At 65.0% G+C, this 16,106-nt stretch overlaps 2 protein-coding genes across 2 annotated transcripts; one reads left to right on the top strand and one right to left on the bottom strand.

The window, feature by feature from the left end:
* Window positions 1–10,446: 10,446 nt before the first annotated feature.
* On the top strand, window positions 10,447–12,044 carry EMIHUDRAFT_232111 (hypothetical protein; the record flags this gene model as incomplete). Its single annotated transcript, XM_005783697.1, has 2 exons — window positions 10,447–10,558; window positions 10,648–12,044. The coding sequence occupies 2 exons, from the start codon at window positions 10,447–10,449 to the stop codon at window positions 12,042–12,044; spliced, it is 1,509 nt and encodes a 502-aa protein (XP_005783754.1).
* A 209-nt stretch (window positions 12,045–12,253) lies between these two features.
* On the bottom strand, window positions 12,254–15,052 carry EMIHUDRAFT_468237 (hypothetical protein). Its single transcript, XM_005783696.1, has 4 exons — window positions 14,278–15,052; window positions 14,187–14,204; window positions 13,591–14,020; window positions 12,254–13,400 (listed from the first exon to the last, which is right to left on the bottom strand). Exons 1-4 carry the CDS (start codon window positions 14,521–14,523, stop codon window positions 12,451–12,453), a joined length of 1,644 nt encoding a protein of 547 aa, XP_005783753.1. The 5' UTR covers window positions 14,524–15,052; the 3' UTR covers window positions 12,254–12,450.
* Between the last annotated feature and the right edge of the window lie 1,054 nt (window positions 15,053–16,106).

Below are 16,106 nucleotides of genomic sequence, written 5' to 3'. Positions count from 1 at the left end.
ATGGTGAGTGCGCGTGCAGTGCAGTTCCGCCACCACCGCGCCGAGAGTGCAAAATGACTGACTCATTCGTGGGCGACACATGTTGGCGCCTCTAAATTAGGCGCGGCGACAGAGCTCATCAGCAGGATCGGCAAAGGTGTCCGCACAGGCCACATGGTGGCTGGCACCAGCGTGGTGCGTTTCGCGTGTGGGCAAGGCACTTCTTATCCTTGTCGCCCTCGCCCTGCTGTACTGGCTTAGCGAGAGCGGTATGCTAAGCAAACTGGTAGCCATCTGCAAGACGTTTGCAGAGATGGCGCATGAGCACTGGTGGGCGATGGCCGCGCTCTTCGTCGTAAACGCGATGCTCGAGGCCAGCCTAGTCCTCTCCACCGTGCCGCACGTGTGCCATGTGTTGTTGCCACTCTCGTTTGGCTTCGCGGGCGGCGCGGCCATGATCTTTGGCCTCGCATTCTCGGGTACAAGCGCGAACTTTACATGCGGCTGTTTCAACAGATTCTACTCACGTGGCGGTGCCGTGATAGGCTCAATCACATGCTTCGTCTGCGGCCGCTTCATCGTGCGCGATTGCGTGCTGGCGAGCATCGGCCATTTCAAGCTGTACCGAGCATGCGATCGGGCAATGCAGAATGACCCCACGCTTGTCATATTGATCCGGCTCTCCCCGCTGTCGGACGCGATCATCTCATATGTCCTCGCCCTCACCGGCGTGCCGCTCAAGCTCCAAGGCTGAAAGAGAGCAGCTGCCGTTGGCACCGTGCGCTGTTGTTAGGCATACCGATAGAGCTCTATGTCGCCGGGTCTGTGGCGGAGGCGAGCAGAGCGGGCAATGCAGTTCTCCGCGCTCTCACCTACCTGCCCTTTCATACCTCCAGTTGCAGGCAGGCGTGCAAGAGGACGGTGCAGTCCTGCTACCTCGCCTTTCTCGTCTCCATCGGCATGGACCACGCCAACTTGCTCGCGCAGCCGGGCACGCTCGCCTTTGCTATTGTCGGACTGGTCGCTCTGCCCTCCTCGAACCGATCAGCGCCTCGCGAGGTGAGTGAACGAGCGCTATTCACCTCACTTGTGGCGTGAGCAGGTTGCCATCCTGCTCGGTTCGGTGCTGTTGCAGCGCCGCGTCTCGCGTGAGCTGGCCGATTGCTTGTTTGAGCACCTGCTCAGACGTTTGCGGATCGTCTCCTCACACTGCCAGCTAAATGAACAGGCCGACAGCCTTGTTGAGCACTCGGACGACGCCACCTCGTCAATCGACGGCTCGAGGGGCGACTCCACACGGTCCGATGCCGATGGAGCTGCGCTGCCCTACCAACCGCCCGCGGCCAGTTTGGCTGTCGTAAGGAAGGACGCCGACCGACACGGGTTATTATGAGAACACGCAACACCGCCGCGGCGCAGCACATGCGCTTGGATTATGTGCAATCCGTCACAAAAATGGGAAACTACACAAACACATGCACATGCGCATGCACAGCATGTGGGGGTGTGTATGTGTGTGAGACATGTACATGTAGCATGCACATGGTGCGCATGTGCATGCACATGTGCGTCATGGCATGAACACGACATCTCAGGCACGCGCAGGCGCACAAGAGGGGCGCAAGCGGCCCACAGAACACATATATGCAAGTCTGCACACGCGCACACACACTGTCTACTCTGCGTGCGTCTCCAGCTACGTTTTGGCAGAGGCGTTCATGCGTCTCTGTATATGCTCGCTCTCATGTCGACTGCTCATGGTCCGAGCGAGAGGCGTCTAATGCTCGCTCATGTCGACTGCTCATCGGGTCCGAGCGAGGCGGAGGGCGGAGGGAGGCGGTGGTCGGAGATCTTGGAGGGAGGGGGCGGTCGGAGGGAGGCGGAGGGCGGAGGGAGGTGGAGAGGACCCCCCCCCCCCCCCCCGCTTTTGCAAATCCTGCAAAGGTGAAGAGAAGTCTATCCTCGATCGATCGACCCAGCCCTAGCTTGCCCGTCCGTCACAGCGCCCAAGCAGAAGGCGTGAGGGTTACACCCATGCATAACGGCCTCGCATAACGGCCTCGGGCTTATACGGACGCGGGCTCTCGCGAATCGGTAGCACGTGCGTGCTAGCCCTACACTGCGTGGAGCGTCAGCTGTGCCTAGCTTGCGCGTGCGTGGCTCGCCGGCGCGTACATGTACTCGAGTACGTATATCACTTTTAGCTTACTGGGAGAAAAGGCTATATGTACGATTTTGTTGATCTGCCTTTGTTGATCGGACCCAGATTGATGTGATGTTATGAAACAAACAACGCCACCCGCGATGAAGGCCTTAAGCCGCAATTTCTGTGCATTCGCACCTTCGTTTTCTTTGCCAGTCCGCGCCAGTCCGCGCCCTTGTCGTGCCAGTGTGCTGTGAGAGAGGCTTGTCTTTTAACCCGGGAGCATGGTCGGAAGATAGCTTTTGAGGAGAGCACTTGGAGAACAAGTACTTTCTCCGCGCCTAAGAATTCTTTCAGCATGCAAGAACTACAAGGCGCGAGCCGCCGGGCGTGAGCACCGAGCCGCCGGCCGACCCTCTTCGACAACAATGCCGCCCACGATCACCCCGCTGTCGGCTGCGGCTGCGAATGGCCATCTCGAAGTCGCCACGCGCCTGCTCGAGGCTGGTCACGACGCGAGCGCACCCAATGCTTCCAGCGCCCTCCCCCGCGCTCCCTGCGGCCATGGCCGATGCTCCTAGAAAGAGAGGTCATCTGGCTACCGCGAGAGCGACCCAACTCGTCGACATCGTCCGATGATGGTGCCGCAAAGTCAGTTCGGAGGCTATATCGTGGGGTCGAGCCGGCAGTACTAGGGGGCCCGACCCCCTCCCAGAGGCGGCGGGCGGGCACCCACAGACCGAGAGATCAAAACGCGAGCCGACGGCCCAAGTGCAAGAGTGCAACTCAGGGTCCACACCCGCCCGGAGAGGTTTCCACAGACGCACAGTGGTGCCCCATTCTGAACGCTCTAGATGGGCTCAAACACGTTGCTGAGCCCCTCAGCCGTGGGGGTCCTGCCCGTGTCCGGGTGACGCTGCGCCTGCTGCCGCCCTCCTCCTCCTCCGGCTCACGCTCTTCCGAATCTGGCAGGCACGGGCGGGTCATTGTACTTTTGGATGTAACCACGGATTATGTTGTTGCCCTGCGTCACCCACCGCCACGGGCCGTCTGATCCCGAATCGGAGGGGGTTGTCGCGAGGTTTGAGGAGAGCATCGGGTCGAGCCCGTCCAAGCGCATCACGCCGAAGAAGTCGCCGCTCTGGATGAACTCGTCGCTCCTCACATTGTGGCGCACAAAGGGGCCAAAGTCGCTCTCATGGAAGACCTGCAGCGTGGCCGGGTCGCGCTCGAGAGGGGGGGCGTCATCGGCACCGGGGTGGGTGTCGTATTCAACGCGCACGACCTGGCGGCCGATGCGGCCGAAGCCGTTGACGCCCAGGACGACGGACAGGTCGTTGGCGTCCACCTCGTAGTCAATGCCGCCGTCGCATCCGTCGAACTCGTACTTCTCATTCTTCAGCTCGTATTGGTAGCTCTGGCAGCCGGACGCACCAGATGCCGCCGCCGCGTCCTTGACGGGCTTAGGAACATACTCCAGGTCGATCGACTTCTCAATCGCGACGACTTCGATCGCGGTGCTGTACGAAACGTCCACCTCGTAGCTGTCGCCGCAGCATGCGTACCCGAGTTCGCAGACCTTCTCTTTGAGCGAGTGCTCCGTGTACGCGATCTCGCAAGAACATGCCTGCACTTCAGCGAGGGCCTCGGCCGAGGGTGTGACGATCTGCGGCCCAGCACAGACCGAACTTGGGGAGAAGGCCGAAGCAAATCCGAGGCCGGAACCCAGCAGCGTGCACAGGGCGAGCTTCGACATGGCTGCAGAGCAAAAGTGCAGCGAAGGTAATACTTTTTTCTTGACGACTCCCAACTCATCGCGGACCGCTGGAAATGCTCGCCACGGTGCTGCCGCTCTTGCTCGCGCTCAAAGTCGAGCCGATCGGCAGCAGGCAGGGCCGGTCCGGTCGCGACCTGAGGGGTGGCCCGTCTACCGTCTACCGGTAGACCGGGTAGACGGTAGACCGTTTGGTAGACCGAGTCTACCGCAGTCTACCGCAGTCTACCGGTAGACCGTAATGAACCTACGACCCCAGTCTACCGGTAGACTTGGTAGACCGCGGTAGACTCGTCTACCCCTTTTTCAGCCGCCGAACGGTAGACCGCCGCCGCCGGACGGTAGACCGCCTCGGCCGTTTGAATATGCAGCCTCCAGCTCTCCACTCTGGCGCCACTTTGGCAGACGAGCGCCGGCAGATGCCCTCGCGGCCTGCCGGCGAACGTCCGTCCGGCGAGAACGCGCGATGAAAGTGCGGTCTGCCGCGCGGGCGAAATCTGCCGGTGAGAGAGGCTGTTGAGCGCGGTCGCTGTGAGCTTCACCTCATGCCATTTCCGTGCGAGGCGCGCTCCGTGTCTTTTATGAGATCAAATGAACGTCTTTACACACTCATCGGGCGGAACCGCTCACTGCAGAGCGCCGCCCTCTCGCGGCTCTCGAGAGCGAGTTTTCGCCAGACAGCCACACGTCCATTATGGCGCGCGTTCTCGCCGGACGGACGTTCGCCGGCAGGCCGCGAGGGCATCTGCCGGCGCTCGTCTGCCAAAGTGGCGCCAGAGTGGAGAACTGGAGGCTGCATATTCAAACGGCCGAGGCGGTCTACCGTCCGGCGGCGGCGGTCTACCGTTCGGCGGCTGAAAAAGGGGTAGACGAGTCTACCGCGGTCTACCAAGTCTACCGGTAGACTGGGGTCGTAGGTTCATTACGGTCTACCGGTAGACTGCGGTAGACTCGGTCTACCAAACGGTCTACCGTCTACCCCAGTCTACCCCAGTCTACCGGTAGACGGTAGACGGGCCACCCCTCAGGTCGCGACATCGCACTCGCGGCGCGACGCAGTTGCTGTCTCGCTCCTCGGCTCCATCGCGCTCGTGCAGCCCGCCCTAGCTTGGGATGTCCGTTTTCTTTCTTTCTTTCTAGCCAGCTTGACAAAACGGCGCGGACACAAAGCTCCGCGCCCAAGAGCACGAACACCGGCGCTCCCGTGCGGCAGCCTCGGGCCCGAGCGCCGCGAGCCCCCGACGCCCGAGCCACACCGGCACACGGCCCGAGCGCCGTGCGAGGAGGTTAGCGGTAAGGTAAATTTCTCCACACACACAAAGTGGTGGGGCAAGGGGGGGCGACCCTCGCATCTCCACACCCGGACACGGGCAGGAGCCCTACGGCATTCAAAGTGCAAGCACTGGCCCGGTGCACGTGGGTGAGCAGCCTGCCCCTCCCTCGCCCGACAAACCAACACTCCCGCACATACACACACAATCGCACTCTGGCCACTGGCCATCGAATGGGACTCCAAATGACTCACTGTGTGTGCTAAGACAGAATCTCCGCAGACAGCCAAAACGGGCCGTGCCGCGTTTGTGGTGTCTTCTCAAGCACTAGCATCCGGGCGCCGCACTCGAGAGGGCCGAGGAGGCGACCGACACTCAGACTCACGCGACCCCAGCGGACAGAGGACGCGCACAGCCACAGAGAGAGCTTCCCTTGGTGGTGGCTTTACGTTTTAGTCGCGCGAGGATCGCCACCCTTTGCCCCACCAGCTTGTGTGTGTGGAGACGATTACCTTGCCTTACATGGCTACCTTCTCACGACGCGCTAGAGGTAAGCTCACTCGGACTTGCCCCCTGCCCGCTCCACTGGCCCTGCCGCCCTCCCTACTGCCGCCTCTGCCGCGTGCCTCGCCGCCTCCGCCGCCCGCTCCGCCGCGTCGGCGGCGCCTCGTGCCGCGGCCGCCGCCTCCGCCGCCGCCAGGCCGGCCGAATGCAGCGCCTCCGCCGCGTCGCGGGTTGCCTCCTCATCCGCCTCCTCATCGCCGCCCGCCGCTGATGTGGCCGGGACCAATCGATACCCAAGCCGCGCGGCTGCGGCGGCAAGCCCCTCCTTGGACGTCGGCGGCGTCGGCGGCGTCGGCGGCGCCTCGGCTCCCCAGCCGCCCGGGACCGGCTTGCTCCTCCGCGCGTCCGCGATGTTACGGCGGCGCTCCTATTCTCACTCTTCTTGTGGTAGTATGTTATTGTTATGTTATTCCTCCGCGCGTCGCCCATGTTGCGGCGTCGCTCCTCTGGGTCCTCGCTGATGCCATACACCTCGAGCACCGACGGCGCCGCTCGCTCCGGCGAAGGCAGCGGCGGCTCGAGCGGCGCAGCGACGACGAGAACAGCCTCGCCCTGCGCGCGTTCACTCGCACGCGACTCGCGCGGCGGCGCCCGCAGCTTGGCCCACCCCGCCAGCCATGTCTCGGCCAGCGGCACGCCCGAAGGCAGCCGGACGCCCCTCCATGACAGCGCCACACGCCCCGCCTCGAGGCCATGCAGCCTCGCCGCCTCGGCGCAGAGGTCGTCGGTGGTCGCGCCTGCGTCGAGCTCGACCTCCAACACCACGCCGTTGAAGGAGAGAGGCACGCGCACGGGCGGCGGAGCAGCAAACTCCTCGCACCGCCGCCGGAACTGCTCCAGCAAGCTTGGCGCGGCGTCACGTGTCGCTCCGTCACCCACTGCGTACCGCGTTGGTCGGACGCTTCTATCGCGTGCAGCGTCGTCCGCAGCGCGTCTGGCTAGCCACGCGGCCTTGGCTGATGCCTCAGACGGCGCCTGCAGCGCGTCGGCCGCGAGAAAGATGAACATGCACATGCATGTATGTGCATGCATGACATGCGAAGATGCGCGTATCGCGTGAGTTCCTTTCTTTTTTCTTCTTCCACCCCGCCGGGTGCAACCTGTCCTATACGAGAGAGGAGCGGCCGTCGGCGAGCACTCGGCCGCCGCCGACCGCCTTTCGCGCGGAGGAGATCTCGCCCCGCGTCTCGAGGCGACGCTTGCCGGGCTGCTTCGGTCCGATGCGCATCACGACGTGGGCGGATGAACGTGCGGTGGCCGGAGTGGCGGCGGCATGCGCCGCGCAGGCGCGAGCAGGCAGAGACAAGCGGCGCGATGGTGCGCGCATTGTCGTGTAGAGCTCTAGCAAAAGAAATAAGCGGCGAACGCGAGATTGGTCTTGTAGCGTGTGGGTGTGTGTTTGTGCGGGGCGGCGTAGGGCAGGGGCGCGCAGGGCGGAGGCTCGCAACGGTCATCGGCTCGTCGAGGTTGGAGAAGGGGAAGGCTAGGGGGATGAGCGGTCGGCGAAGTGTGCCTTTGTGTACTTGTGTGAAGACCCGAGGTGTCGCATCTCATTTGGTGCTCGCGGTTTCGTGACAGAGCTGGGACAGAAATCGGGCCTTCTCATCTATCGCAGCTTGAACATATTGAGTTGCAGCCTGCTGTCGAGCGGAAAGGCGGTAGAAGTCAGCCGCGTTGTAGGGCCTGTCCGGAAAGCCCTCGGGTCATGCACTCAGTTTTGACGCCTCGTGCGACATGAGCGCGGCCCATCCTCTCACATTTTTGAGGTCCGCCCGTTAGCTCCCGGCGTGCGACTGCGCGAGGGTGCTTGCATCACTAGTCCCTGGCGCATGGCACGCAGCCCGTCACGTCACCGTGCCCCCGTTCTGGTGATCCGGTTGATGACTGCACTCCAACGTCCAAGTGCTCCAAGTGCTTTAGGTCTTTTGAGTTTTGTGTGCGACCGTGCATGGTGCAAGTGTCGAGCGATTCCGTGTGTGCGAGTCTCGCTCGGCAAACCCGCTTATAACAAAGAAGGGGTCGGGACGCAGGACGGGCGTATGCGTGTACCCAACACAACACAGGTCTCAAACCCACACTACCTCCGCCTGTGTCTTGCCAACCCGGGCACAGCATGCGCGTTCCTCTCCTGCTCGCCGTGGTGACGGGCAGCATCAGCGCCCCCGTCAAGCAACGTGGCTCCACGGTGCTGTGGTGCGATCGTGGCCTCGACTCGCTCGGCCGCGCTGTCTGCCCAACTGAGTGGCTGTGGCGTGCCTCCAAGGGCATCACAGCTGTGGCCGCCACCACCTACCACATTGCCCATGACGGCACTTTGGGCGTGTGTGGCGATCACACGACAAAAAACGGCTCGGGTTACGACATGTGCACTTGGCGCGGCGGCTCCGCAGCCGGTGTCGCTGACTCGCCAGAAGAGCACCTGGCACGACTGTCCGCCGCATTCACGACGCTGGCCGTCGTCTACAACGACATGAGCACTGTGCAGGACCCTCTCGCCAACGTGGGCTTCGGTCTGCACATGCTTCGCAACATGATCGCGCGGGCGGATGAAGTCATCCCGGACCTGACGGCGCGCGTCTCTAAGCACAACATCGGCGGGGTGGCTTTTGACCTCGAGCTGTGCTGCCCAACCGCCGCTGCGCACAGCCCAGAGCTCGCCTGCGGCGGTGAGCATCCAACGGCCAAGGACCAGCACGACTACGCCGCATTCCTTTCGCAGCTCGGACATGCGCTGCACGCAACCGGCAAAGTCCTGCACGTGACGGTGCAGCGCTGCTGGATGGACGGTGGGGCGTTTGCAGCCGCCGTCCCAAGTGTTGACAAGTGGATCACGATGGACACTCTGGGCTGCGGCTCTCTTGCTGTGCCTGCGAAAGGTCTCTCGAATGCGCTACGTAGCCACGGCGCTCCCTCGCTGGGCATGGAGCTGGCGCGTGGCCCAGTTCGTGGCGATGGCCCTGCGGCCGGCATGTGCACTGCGTGGACGGGTGGGGATTTCTCTAGCCGCCTCAGCCTTGCCCTTGTCCACGGCGTCGACATGGTCCTTCTTTTTGCCGGGGCCGACTTCTTCTCCCCTTCGGAGAACAAGGCTGCAATGGAGGCCCCGATGCTGGACGCCCTTGCGTCATATCTCGCCTGCGAGGCGCATACCTGCCGCTCGTGCTTTGACTCCGCCGAGCGCTGCCCCGAATGCTGCGGCAATGTTGAGCTCGTCCGAGAGGCAAAGCGTCTTAAAGCGAAGGCGAGCCGCAGCCTCCTGTTCTCGCCTATGCGGTTTATTGGTTCGTCGGATTGGTCTGGCCCCCCGGTGAATTTGACTTCTTTGTCGAATTTGACTGCTTTTGCGCCGCTCGATAATTCGACGATCGATCTTTTCCCCCCATGGTTAAATAACTCGAACGCCGACTAATGGACACACCGCCATCACCATCGACATGATGGACCATGAGAGGAACGGGTGCACGGGAGGCCACGTACCGGACGGCTAAATATTGGGGGTCGGGCAGGGGTGGCGGGGGGGGGGGGGGGGGGTGCCCTCGCAAGTTGGTGCGTGCACCTCGATCCCTTGTCTCAGGTACTGTATATATCCATTCACAGCCACCAGCCTGTGAGCTGTGTGTTAGTGCCGGAGTAAGCGGCTTGTTTTACGCTTTATTTGTGCCCAGATTAGAGCCGTGTGGGGAGCGTGCGCGCGGTGGCGAGCGGGTGTGTCGGTCCGATCCTCTTTTTAGGGCTTGCGCATGCGCTTACATACACAGTAACTACTCGCTCGCTCCAACCCCCTCTCAAGACTCAACACCCGCCTCGGCGCTCGCGCTCCCGCACAGCTCGAAGCGTGGCAGACATCGGTACAAGCTCTGATGAACGAACGATGCTTCTTGCTTGGGGCGGCATTCAGACCAGAGGGAACGATAGAGCGGGTCAGCGGAGGGGAAGCTAGAGGGGAATGGCCTCCAGCTTAGCAATCACAAACTCAGAGCATGTGTCGTATCTCATAAAAACATTCTCGGGTGCGGAAGATGCGCCGTGTACAAGATCGGGGCAACTTCCAACTAGGGGCATGGACTAACAATTATCGGGATTGCACGGACGCTACGCTGCGAGATCGGAGTCATTAGCCTCACATATCCAGGGCCGGGGAGCTAAGAAGCGCACCCAGCGAGCCAGAGATGCTCGGGATCGGGTTACGGGCTAGAGAGCCCTAGCCCTGGAGACGTGTTAGCGACGGATCCCTAGCCCTGGAGATGCGACCATAACACGTCTCCGAGGGTTAGACCCGCGTACCAAGGTTCCCCTAAAACTGCAGGACGCCATTGCGAGGAGCGCCATTAGGAAACATTCGAACAAGGAAGAGGCGACGGGACAGGGTTTCTTCCTTTGGCCGCGTCGGGTAGCGAGCATTGGTGTGACGCGATCCATCCACGGACCACGCAGGCGTGTTTATTTATTGACGGCCGACCGTCAGTCAGTGCACGGAGTTGCCCCTTCTCCGACTGCCCCGGCTAGTTCCCGAGGTCGCGTCCCCCGAGACCTAGCGCGGGTGGGTTGGAAGGGGCTGCCTCGCGGACGATTCACTGAAGGGGCTAGGCGGCCTCTACGTGGGAAGTTTCGTGGTAGTTTTGGGGGCGGGCGGAACGCGACCGTTGACGAGGCAGCGCTAGCCCTAGGCAGCCATCACTCGTCCAGAAGCCGTCGAGCGTTCGGACGAGGAGCTGATGGACGACTCGGCGCTGCTCGAGCGGCAGCACGGCAAGGCGTCCCTCGCCTTCGTCTACCTCGCCTTCCTCTTCCCGGCAATGGCTGGCTTCCTTTTTGGCTACGATATAGGTGCGGTGCCATCGACTCACACACAAGCCCACCGCACGCCCACCGCACAATCATTCCATCGGCACCACACCCACTCCCTTGTCGCACAGGCTCAACGTCGGGCGCCGTCCGCTCGCTGCGGCTGCTAGTGGGGTTTGAAGCGAAGGGCATGTGGACGTCGGCCATCACCTCCGCCTCCCTCATGGGCGCCACACTCGGCAGCGTCCTCGCCTTCTGGGTCGGAGAGCCACTTGGCCGGCGGCGTGAGCTACTTGTCGGAAGCTCCCTCTACCTCTTCGGCTCGTTGCTCTGCGTTGCCGCGCCCGAGAGTGGCGCGGCTTACGGCGCCGTCTTCGCCGGCCGCTGGCTGTACGGCCTGGGGGTTGCATTCTCGATGCACGCGGCGCCAGTTTACATCTCCGAGATGGCGCCGTCGGCAGTGCGAGGCATGCTCGTCGGCGGCAAGGAGGGCTTCATTGTCGGAGGAATCCTCGCCGGGTTTGCAGCAGCGGCTGTCGGCGAGGCGGCACTTCCTGCCACATCTGTCTTTCGTGGAGTGTGGGCACTGCCGGTGCCTATCTCGCTTGTCATCTTTGGGGGTATGTGGCTGATGCCTCCCTCGCCGCGTTGGCTGCTACTCCGCGCTGCGTCCTCCTCCGCGAGGCAAGACCTCGAGGGCTCCCCTGTGCTCGACCCGGGCGGCAGGTCGGCGGCGCTCGCCGCGCTGAGCCGCTTCAGGCGGGGCTCCTCGCCGAGCGCCGTGGAGGCGGAGCTTGCGGCCATCGAGGCAACGCTGGCCGAGGTGAGCGTCGCGCGGGCGGGCTCGTGGGCGGAGATGCTCACGAGCCGGCGGGCGCTTCTAGCCGGACTCGGGCTCATCTCGCTGCAGCAGCTCACGGGCCAGCCCTCAGTCCTCTACTACCAGGATGCGATCTTTCGCGACGCTGGCTTTGGCGACTTTGCCTCAAAGGCAGGCGTCCTCGTCGGCGTCGCGAAGCTGGCGGCCACCGTTTGCTCTGTGGCGGCCGTCGACCGCTTCGGGCGCCGGCCGCTGCTTTTTGCGGGGATCGGCATGATGGCAATGGCATTGCTGCTCCTCGCGGTAGGTTTTCAGTTCAAGGTGCCAGGCGAGGCGCCGGGAGAGTACGTCCTCCCCCCCGGGGCATGGCCCCCAGTTGTGGTTTTCGCGCTGATGCTCTACGTATGCGGCTACCAAGTCGGTTTTGGCCCGATCGCGTGGCTGATCATATCAGAGGTGTTCCCGATTAAGACGCGCACGCGCGCCCTCTCGATGGCTGTCACCGTAAACTTCGGCTTCAATCTGCTGGTCACCTTCCTGCTCTCGCCGCTCCAGACCGCTCTCGACGCCCTCTCTCCGGGCAAGGGCTCGTCGTACTTGTTTGCGATCTACGCCGCCCTCTGCCTTGTCTCGTCCACCTTCGTGCACGCGTGCGTTCCCGAAACAAAAGGCAAATCGCTGGAGCAGATCGAGGCGATGCTGCGCTGAAAGACAGACCAGCCAGGCCAAGAAGCCGCCGGGGCCGCGGAAGTCCTTAACTTTGTCGTTGGTTCCGACGCTTGCAAAGCTGGGACGCGCCGGCGGAGCGGCCGTGTGGCTTGCACCCAGCCCCAGGTGCGAGGTGGAGGAGCGGCGCGTTGCGGGAGCGGCGGGCTAGCGCCGCTATACGTCGAACCTCGAATCGAGACGCCCCCAATATGTTTTCCTCGCGATATACATTACTACACAGTGGACGCAAGACACACTGAGCGAGATCACAAGAGATTACACGTGTCCGACTCTCTCTCCGCGTCGGCGCAGACAAAACCGCGACCACCCCGACTCGCCTCCACCACCGCTCTCTGCAATACACACGCCTCAACGCGTCCTCCAATCGCCGCGCTCTTCGGACAGGCTACAGCCGAATGTGCTCGAGGGCGCTGCTGCGGTGCCGCCCGCGCGGCTGCGGCAGCGGCTGCAGCGCCGGCCGCCGCTCGAGCCACATTGTCTCTGGCATCGAGACCGAAGCAGGCAAGGCGGCGCAGCTGCCCGCGCGCGGCGACGCGCTGCGGTGCGCCGACGCGAGCAGCGCGAGCGCCGGCGCCAGCTCCTGGCTCTTACGCAGCGGCCGCACGCTCGCAACGGCAGAGCGCCGCACGGCTCGCTCCGAAAGGAGGGCTGCCGCCGCGCCGCTCCCTCGCGCCTCCGCCTCCGCCTCCGCCGCCGCCTCGGCCGCCGCCTGGCCGTCCGCCTCCCCCTCCGCCGCCTCCTCGGCCGCCTCCTCCCTCTTCGCCTCGCGCTCTAGCTCGAGATTCAGCAGCTCGACCGAGCGGGAGCCCGGAGGCGGGTGCGCGGCGGCGGCGCGGCGGCGGTGGAGGGCGACCAAATCCGCGGAAGACGCGGCTTCGCGGCGGCCGCTGCCCCCACCGAGCCTCCCGTTGCGGAGTGGCTCCCTCGCCGCCCTCCTCTGCACGCTCGCCCTCGACGCGGCTGGCGCCTGTGGGTCGAGCGGCTGAGGAGGTAGCGGCGAGAGCCAGCTGCGGTACGAGGCCGCCCCCGCCGTCGCCGCCCTGCAGCCGCCAAACGGCGGTAGCGGCGGCTCTAGCGGCGGCTCCGGCGCCGTGAACCAGGCGTGCTGCAGCGCCTCGCTAGCGGTCGGGCGGCGGGCGGGGTCGCCGGTCAGCATTGCCCGCACGAGGCCCTTTGCGCTCGACGACACGTCCCTCCACGTCGCCGCGCCAAAGGTCCAGCGTCCGCGGAGCACGAGCTGCGCCTCGACCTCCTCGTCCTCGGCCGCAAACGGCTGCTGGCCAGACAGAAGCACGAAGAGGATGACGCCGATCGACCACACGTCCGACGCGAAGCCTAAAAAAGACACCCCGCGCAGCGATAAAACGAACACGCGCGCGGGCCACGTGCACCACCGTGCCCAGCTTGGACGCCGTGCTCCCTGCCGTCGAGCACCTCGGGCGCCATGTACCCTATCCACCGCCGAGAAGGAGTCACTACCCACTCGGACTCAGGCAGTCGACCACCTCGCCACGCCACGTCTCACCGCGCGTGCCGACGAGGCCGGGTAGCTCTGGCGAGGCTGGGTCGCCACCCTCGGCGTGCAACCCCGGCGAGGTGGGGGGCGCAAAATAGCCCCCGCCGCCCGCCGCGCCCCCCGTCGGCAGCGGCAGCACCTGCGCGGCGCCAAAGTCGCAGAGCCGCAAGTCGAGCAGGCCGCCGCGCCGGTCGAGCAGCAGCAGGTTCTCCGGCTTGATGTCGCGGTGCACCACCCGCCGGGCGTGGATGAAGGCGAGGGCGGAAAGGGCCATGCGCAGCAACGCGCGCACGCCCTCCTCCGTGTAGCCCTCCGCCGGCGCCCCGTTGGTCGGCTGCCAGCGCGCAACCACCTGTGCAAACAGGTCCCCGCCGGGCAGCAGCTCGAGCACGAGGTAGGCGGTGTGGCGAGCGTCGGCGAACGTCCCAATCAGCCGTACCTGGGTGGGTGGGTGGAGGGTGGGTGGGTGGGCAGGGCTCCAGGGGGGCAAGCCGGTGAGTGCGGAGTGCATGCGCGGGTGGTGGGTGGAGCGGGGCGGGCGGGGCGGGCTGGTGGAGCAGGGTGTGTAGAGTTGTAGGGCGCGCCACGTGAGGGTGCCCCTGCACCAGCCGGAGGACGGACGCCTACAGGAAAGCTCCAGGAAAGGTCCAAGAAAGGTCTCGGAAAGTGCCCCTGCACCAGCCGGAGCACGGACGCCTCTCGCCGCACCATGCCTAGCGCCTGCACCGGCCGCGCCACCTTCTTCACCGCGCAGAGCCGGCCCGAGGTCAGGCAAGTTGCGCGGAAGACGGTGGCGAAGGCGCCGCTGCCGAGCACGTCACCGAGCTTGAAGCGCTCCTCGCACCGGACAACGCCCGAAGGCTCCACGGCCAGCCGCGCGTCTACGATGCGCGTCGCCCACTCGTAGCAGAGAGGCCTCTGCCCGACGCGAGGAAGCATCATCCCGCTGCCGAGGTGGCCATTCCGCCGGCCAAGCACACTCCCACCCACCCCGCCGACACCAGCGCCGCCGCCGCTGCTGCTGCAAACGCCGCCATTGTCGCCGCCGCCGTTGCCGTTGCAGCTGCATTTGCCACAACCGCTGCCACCGCCGCCGCTGCCGCTTCCGCCGCTCCTCCTGTCACCGCAGCTTCCGGCTGCGCTCGTGGGGGAGGTGTCTGCCGGGCGGAGGCGGATGGCCTCGGGCGGGAGGATCAGCCGCCGGATGTGCTGCCGCGCCGCCTCGGGCGGGTCGATCGTCCACAGCAGCTCCGCGCGGCTCGCCTCGGGCCACAGCAGCCGCACGAGCACCACGGCGGCGAGCGTGGCGAGCAGCAGCGGCCGCGCGCCGAGATCACGCCGCGCGAGGCGCGAGGTGGTCGGGGGCGGGGCGCGTCTAACGATGATCCGGCGCGGAACCCGCCCAGGTCAGCCCGCGCCGCCTCCGCAACGGCAGCGGAGCCGAAGCGGCACGCCGAGAGTCACAGAGCAGGCTGCCCGACGAGCGGTCGGGCGCCGCACCGCGCCGGAGGGATGCATGGAGGAGATGCTGGAGCGTGGACGAGGCATAGCGGCGAGGGGGGCGAGAGCGAAAGCAGGCGGTGCGAGCAGCGGCTGGAGCGCCCGTCAGGCTGTGGGCAAATAAAGAATTTAAGCAAAACAACTAATAAAGAATGTTACGAAATAAAGAAAAATGAAACTTCCGCCCCGAAAAAAAGGGTTGGGAAATCGATAGGGAATGGGCTGGGAGCCCCAGAAACGGCCCTCTACTTTTTGGGGCTGGTGCGAGGCGAGGCGAGGCCTGTGTGGCGGCTTCCGGGAGGGGCTAGGAGAGGGGCGGGTTTGGCGGGAGAGGGGTCCGCGGGCGGCGCGAGCGGGCGTCCGGTGAGCGGTGTGGACGGGGACGTGCGTGGTTTTGCGAGCTTCGACCGCGGGGCGGCGCCGTGGCCGTCGGGAGGCGAGCGATCCCGCAGCTGCTGTCCCGCACTGTCTGCAGGCGGCCTGGCAGGCGGTGTCATGGCGCCCCGTGAGGTGCGCGGGGGAAGCCAGCGGCGCCGGGCCTGCCGCGCGGGGGCGGGCGGCGGCGGGGACGGCGAGATGGGCCCGTGCGAGCTGCTTTAGCACCCGAAATAAAGTCGGTCGTCCAAAGTTGAGCAGAGGGCCTGAAGATTTGCAGCGCGCGCGGGGAGGGTCGTGGTGGTCGGTGGTTTCATCGGACGAGGGCGATCCTGGGGGCTGCGGACATCTCCTGCCGATCCTCCGCACTCCTGTTGGTCGCGGGTTGCGCGGGTCGCTCGTGGGGCGGCGTGGGGTCCGTCCTCGCGCGGGCTCTGAAGCGAGGCGATTTTCGCCCTCCCGCGTCGACGTTTTGAGGGCCTTCCCGAGGGCTTCAGGCGGCGCGGGTTTGATGGAGCGGTAGCGCGGGGCGCGCTCTACCGTTTTCGCAAAAACAGCGTTTTTCGCGCGCGCCGGCGTCGCCCCGGGAAAGTCGTGTCGCTGCGCTCCACGACTTTCTCCCGGGCTCCGCCGGGGTGTGTGGTTGCGGC

The sequence above is a fragment of the Emiliania huxleyi genome (genome assembly GCF_000372725.1).
Source record: "Emiliania huxleyi CCMP1516 chromosome Unknown EMIHUscaffold_178, whole genome shotgun sequence".
Classification (NCBI taxonomy): Eukaryota; Haptophyta; order Isochrysidales; family Noelaerhabdaceae; genus Emiliania; species Emiliania huxleyi.
The sequence above is the reverse complement of the archived record's forward strand: the minus strand, read 5'-3'. Positions and strand labels throughout refer to the sequence as shown.

Excerpts from the sequence above, each read along its gene's own strand:
- EMIHUDRAFT_468237 (XM_005783696.1), bottom strand. The coding sequence starts at position 14,523 with ATGATGCTTCCTCGCGTCGGGCAGAGGCCTCTCTGCTACGAGTGGGCG. Across the intron at positions 13,401-13,590 it reads CGGCCTCGTCGGCACGCGCG|GCTTCGCGTCGGACGTGTGG; the intron begins GTGAGACGTGGC and ends TGTCTTTTTTAG.